Source organism: Triticum dicoccoides, chromosome 3B (genome assembly GCF_002162155.2).
Source record: "Triticum dicoccoides isolate Atlit2015 ecotype Zavitan chromosome 3B, WEW_v2.0, whole genome shotgun sequence".
NCBI lineage: Eukaryota > Viridiplantae > Streptophyta > Magnoliopsida > Poales > Poaceae > Triticum > Triticum dicoccoides.
The window spans coordinates 16,697,010-16,703,349 of NC_041385.1; the positions used below are offsets into that span (position 1 = coordinate 16,697,010).

Below are 6,340 nucleotides of genomic sequence, written 5' to 3' on the forward strand. Positions count from 1 at the left end.
GAGAGAGAGAGAGAGAGAGAGAGAGAGAGAGAGATTGGGGGAGGGAGCTCCGTCAGCTACGTCCAGACTAACGAACTTGAGGAGGATCGGAGCAAGAAAAACTCGGAAAAGAAGCGCCACCATCTGTCCGGGCGTTGTGCCTGCAAGGACTAAAAAGCCCTAATCTATAAACTACTAATCGGAGTAGAGGCATTGGGATTCGCCTCCCTCCCACCAACCGCTGAAGCGGCAGACGTATCCACGACTAGTCGGTGAAGTCTGGAGGAGAGAGTTTGCCCTAGCCATCTAAGGTCAGGGGAAGAAACTATTAAGATGGGTTCTGCACCTCCTGAAAGAGTGTACTTCGCTCTCTCCATCTACCTTGCCATGGGACGGCGCTGCACGTCGCATGAGGCGGTGGGAATTTTCGATCGGGTGATGAGGAGAGACGAACACATGCGAGACGCCTATGACCTGTCAATTTTGAAAAAGAAAAGAAAATGTATTGCTATTGTAAAAGGAACAAAAACCGCCGGGCAAAGCCTGGCCAGCTGGGCGGCGGCGAGGCTTCTCCCCATCCTTTTCGTCTTGGCTGGCACGGGACAACGGGATCGAGAGGAGCGCCGGGCGAACGTGGGGTTCGGCGGCGCAGCAGGCGGGTCTCCCTGCGGTGTCGTGCGCGGCGCGGTGGTGGCGGCCTGTGTGTCGCAAGGTGGTGGCTGCGTTGGGCCTGCTCGGTGGTCGCGGGTGCCGCCGGATCTAGATCGGATCCTGTCTTCGGACTCCGTCGGCCGCCGTGGGGTGGTGATGGTCGTCACTGGCCACGTCGGACCGCTGGTTTCGGTGTCTGGAGATCTACAACGGGTTCTTCTCGATCCTCATGGCGGGTCGAGCTCCATGGCTCTTGCATCTTCGTAGGTTTTGGATCGTGGCTCGTTGCCGGATATGGAGCAGACGGAGGTTTGGTGGCATAGGATGGGGACCGGAGGAAACTTTGGTCGGCTAGGCCGGCCCGGCATCGGCGACGTCACTCGACGCCGTTACCCTCCATGGAGGCAAAGCCGAGGTCTCTCCTATCCACCTCTGAACCCCTCCCGGATGAAAGTCCAAAATTCAGTATGGATTGGGCGGCGGCCGCATGCTGCGCGTCGTATCCTCCATGGAGGCGCCGTCTTGGGAGGACCTGCTGTTCGGGGGGAGAGATGCTGTGGATGGTGGGCTCCGAGTACCTCCAGCAGTGGCGACGGTGTGGAGGTTGCCAGGTGGTGCAGCGTTGTATCTACCGCATAGATGACGACGAGTTTTGGCGGCATCGTGCAGCTGCATATCGACGACGGATGCGGCTGGATGGACGAGCGCAGGGCGGTGGAGCTGTCTGGCGCCATGGTGGCGTCGACGACAGCGAGACCGGGCAAGGTAGGTGCAACAGTATAACACTGACAGCGTGTTTGGTAGTTTAAGGGAAAGGGATTGGGAATTTATGAGAGGGAGTTGGCTGAGGGATTAGGCTTTGGGAAGTGGCATGTTAGTCCCAGTCCCACGTTTGGTACGGGGTGAGATTATTTATGGGAATACATGAACAAATAAAAGGAAGGATAGGTTACATCATCAGGGAGTAGTTAGCGCTGGCCAGTTAGTTTGGAGGAATTTTGTTGCGGGAGGTGGGCCACCAAATATGTAATGATATATTTTTAGACGTCGAATTCCCATTCCTCCGCTGAATTACCAGGCTCCCCCGGTTAGAGATCGATGGGAGTTGGCCCTCCTAATCCCCCTTCCCCTTCCCTTGCTAATTCCCAAACCCCTGAACCAATCAACGGATTTTTAGTCTCACTAATCTTAAACTCCCATTCCCTACCCCCAACTCCCCCAAACCAAACACGCTGTGAAGATAGATTGGTGGCAGGTGGCTGCGGCGGCCTCATACCCGGCAAGCGTCCTGGTTGAGGAATGCGCCGGACTGGTGGGTACCCCATACCCGGCAGGCGTCCTGCTTGGGACCTCAGGTCTTAAATGTTGGGTTTGGATGCCAGGTCTTTTTGGTATTAGGCTAGACTATCAGCGCCCCTTTATCAACTGGTTAGGAGTAGCGACAGATGTTGCCTAGACGGTGGCTTTAGTATTACTGTTGAATGACTTTGTAAGGTCTTGTGTGAACTACTAATAAAATGGCTGCATACATCGTCCAGTTGAAGAAGCCAGGGGTCCTCCTCCTTTTCTAAAAGAAAAACAAAAACCTCGTTCGTATAAGGCTAGAACTCAGGAGCATTTTTTTTTCTATATATACATTTTCCGTCGTGTGCGATCGATCTGTTCGAATTAATTAAGCAGGCCGTGGTACTTGTCCGAGTAGTATAGGAATTCTAATACAATCCGTACGTGGTATATATAGCATACATGCCTAGCACCACCGATCCGCCGTTCGAGATCGGAAAGCAATCGGCATAAGGCCGCCAGCTTCTGGTACGTACGTACGTGCTCTCGCCTGAAAAGTCGGTTACGATGGACGTCGTCCCCGCGGCGGCATCTCCCAATCTTTACTTGCTCGACCTCGTGAGTTCCGGCCCGAAGCTCATCGACCGTGGCCTCGTTCTCCCGGACGGCGAGGTGGACAACATCTACCTCCCTGTCGACACGTTCCAGCTCTTACGAATCGATGACACTGTCGTGTATAAGAACATCAGCGACATCACGGTGGTTGACAGGAGCCACCTGTACCCCGGACAGGTGGTCGGGTCGGCCTCCGACATGGGCGGCCAAATCGGCGTCGTCACCGGCGTCAACACCATGCTCAACCTGGCCAAGCTCGACAACAAAGGCCTGCCAATCAAGGTCATCAGGGGAGTGTCCCCGTCTAGCCTGCGGCGCATCAGGAGCCTCAACCTTGGTGACTTTGTCGTGTCCGGGCCGTGGCTCGGCCGCGTCGTGGAGGTGTCGATCGACATCGATGTGTTGTTCGATGACGGAGCCGTCTGCAGGGTCACCGATGCGGAGTCCAAGAACCTGGTGGGAGTGTGTGTGAACAGGCACACGAGGCATCGCCACCAAATGAACAGTATATTCCACCAGGGGCAGTCCGTCGGCGGGCCAGACGCTTGTTCAATCTTCAAGGCGGCGCGGTGGCTTAATGGCTATTGGCATCCTGAACGAGACCTAGGAACCATCATGAAGCTGGAGACGTCTGGCGTCCTCGTCTACTGGGTTGCATCAATGCATTGTGGCACCGACAAGGAGCTACTGGAGGCATCCGCTCCTTCGGCCTACCAGAACCTAGACGATCTAAGATTCTTCTGTGCCTCGTACAATTGCTGCTGGGGGCTTGCTGACCGCTGTTTTTTTCTTGAAACTAGTTCCAACGAAGGGGGTGGAACTTGCTCTCCTGATCAACATGATGATGATAATGATGATGATGGTGATGATGATGATGGTGAGGATGAGGAGGAGGAATATAATGCATGCTCAGAGGACAATCAAGAAGAGTGTGAAGCATCAACCTCTCAGGTGCTACCTCCCATGAAGCAGAAAGATGCGAGGTTTTATCGGAAGCAGCTAAGGAAGCTTGTCTTTGAGGGCCATAGACGGGTACAACGGTCACAAGTCATGAGACATGTGGAGGTGGAGTTTCCCATGCTCGTCGCCAACACGCGCACCACCGTAGACGTGGTATGGCAAGACGGCACCCGGCAACAAGGCAGACCTTCGGCGACCATCGTCCCCTTTGGGATCTGGAATGAGCAAGAGTTCTTCCCCGGACAGCATGTTGTCGCCAACGTTCTTCCTGTTAATGCTGCCGTTGACACTACTGCTGATGTGATAACTACTAATGTCAACAACGACATTGCCGCATCTGGAACTAGACTAGCGGAGCGTGTCGGCATCGTCAAGAGCATGCAACACGAGGACCAGACGGTTTGTGTATCATGGTTCAAGACGCCAGGGCATCCTGATGAGGTTATGGAGGTCGAGTGCGATGATACCATCAGTGCTTATGACCTAAGATTGGACTCTAACCACTCTGCTTACTATGGTGATGTTGTCATTCGTATCGTACCATCAGTATCAACAAATGACGGTGAAAGTGCACCCTTGTTACAAGGAAACAAGAAGAAAAATGTCGTTCCCGCCGATCTTTCATGGGTGGGGCGGGTAGTTGAACTTCCTAATGGGCACGTCCAAGTCAAGTGGGGTGATGATAGCATGTCAACGGTACGTGGGTAGTTTCTAGTACCTTTCTTAGATCTACAACTATGTTACATTCTCTACTAAACTCATTAGTTGTTGTTGATTTGTTTGGGCGAGCTGCAGGTATCGCCTCATGAGATCGTTGTCATCAAAGATGAGCACTACATGGAGCTATGGCTTGAAATGGGTGATTGGGTAGAGGACAATGGCGTCGATGACGCACCCGAAGAACCGGTTGCTGCCAACATGGTATATATCTATCTTTGTAAACATTATCCACTTGGGGATTATTTTGGTTTCTCCTGGTTGGCACCAAATTAAGTACTATTTATACTATGATATATGATTATATGGATGGATTCACCTCAATTGATGTGCCTATATGTGTTTTGACCCGAAACTGTAGGAATTTCTTCCCACAGTTATTTTTGTACCTCAAATGATGTGGCTATATGTGTTATCTGATTTTAGGACATTGATCTTCAGAATCTAGATAACGATGTCGAAAGCGTCAGCCCGGTAATGTCAAGGACAAGACTTTTAGGTTTGTCATTCCGGTCTTTGCTCCAATTGACCAGCGACATGGTGGCTCGAGGTAAAGGATACTTGATGAACTGGAGGTCATTGTCATCGTCGTCGTTGCCAAGCTCAGAGTTACCCACGCCCGTAAACGATGATAGTATCGGTGGTGCTGTAGTGGAGACCAGCGATGCTGCTGTAGATGTGACCAGCCACGGTTTTGACGGTGGGCGGAAGGCTGCAGGTGCTACCTGTTGCTCCGATGAATCGTTGTGCTTTCCACGTTTTGATGTACTGCAGATCAGCCCTCTGGATCACCACTACCTTGACACTACGGACCAGGTAATTATATATGTTAGAAAATGACGAGGAACGTAAGTAATTATTAAGGTTAGAGTAAGGAAGGTTTACACGCTGGAATCGATTTTACGGCATTTGTTTTTTAGTGCAAAACTAAACTCCCTGACTTAAAATTAGTAAATGACCACACAACATGTTGCAAGTCATTACAAAACGTATTTTACTGAAGTAGAACTTTAATCAATGCTCTTTTTTTTTCAAGGAAATGCAGGGCGCTAGTCGTGCGAAGAGTTGGGCTAAAGCAGTGCAAAAGGAATGGAAAATTCTGGAGAACGACTTACCAGGTATGTGAGTGTAGCTCAAAATACACGGTCCATATGCATGGATACAAATGAATAGCCACTTATTTAATTGCAGAAACAATCTACATGCAAGCGTTCGAGGACCGCATGGATCTGCTCCGGGTGGTGATGGTGGGCGCAAGCGGGACACCGTATCATGACGGCCTCTTCTTCTTCGATCTGCAGCTACCTCCTTCGTACCCGGATGCCCCACCACAAGTGTATTACCACTCCTTCGGCCTACGCCTCAATCCAAACCTCTACGAGTCTGGTACAGTGTGCCTCAGCCTGCTAAACACATTCGGTGGCGAGGGCACCGAGGTCTGGTCCTCGACGGAGTCAAGCCTCCTCCAAGTCGTTGTCTCCATCCAGGGCCTTGTCCTCAATGACAAACCATACTACAATGAGTCTGGCTACGAGACAATGGTCGACAAACCGGAGGGCCGCCGCAATGCGCTGCCCTACAGTGAGAATGCTTACCTGCTCACCCTCCGGACCATGCTACACCTTTTACGTCGGCCACCTCGGGGATTTGAGGAATTTGTTAAGGAACATTTCCGCCATCAGGGAAGGTTTGTGCTCAGGGCATGCAACGCGTTGCTGCAGGGAAATATTGTCGACAATGCTCATGCCACTGAAGAGAGTAGGAAGCAGCCGTGCTCGGCTGGGTTAAGGCTTGCACTCACCAAGGTAGTGCCAAGCCTTGTGGCAGCCTTCACAGAGATTCGAGCCGAGGGGTGCGAAGAGTACCAGTAGTTGTGAATCAAATTGCCATGTCCTCTCAGCAACTCACTAGACAGACGAGTATGTAACGGTGAAACCTTTGCTACACGTACAGATTAGTTAGAATGGGGACTGGGCCTACGTCAAGCTGGGAAACCTTTGCTACACCTACAGATTAGTTAGAATGGGGACTGGGCCTACGTCAAGCTGAAAAGTGGGGTACGCAGATATGTGACTTTTGGTGATGGTGGTGGTCTTGTAATCATTCACGTTTTTGTTCTACAACAATTACGTAC

The 6,340-nt window shown here is 51.5% G+C and overlaps 1 protein-coding gene across 1 annotated transcript; it reads left to right on the plus strand.

Annotated features, from left to right (window-relative positions):
* Positions 1–2,481: 2,481 nt before the first annotated feature.
* LOC119280531 (probable ubiquitin-conjugating enzyme E2 23) lies at positions 2,482–6,077 on the plus strand. The gene is made up of 6 exons (XM_037561355.1): positions 2,482–2,958; positions 3,049–4,185; positions 4,285–4,410; positions 4,633–5,022; positions 5,243–5,324; positions 5,398–6,077. The coding sequence occupies exons 1-6, from the start codon at positions 2,482–2,484 to the stop codon at positions 6,075–6,077; spliced, it is 2,892 nt and encodes a 963-aa protein (XP_037417252.1).
* The last annotated feature ends 263 nt before the right edge of the window (positions 6,078–6,340 follow it).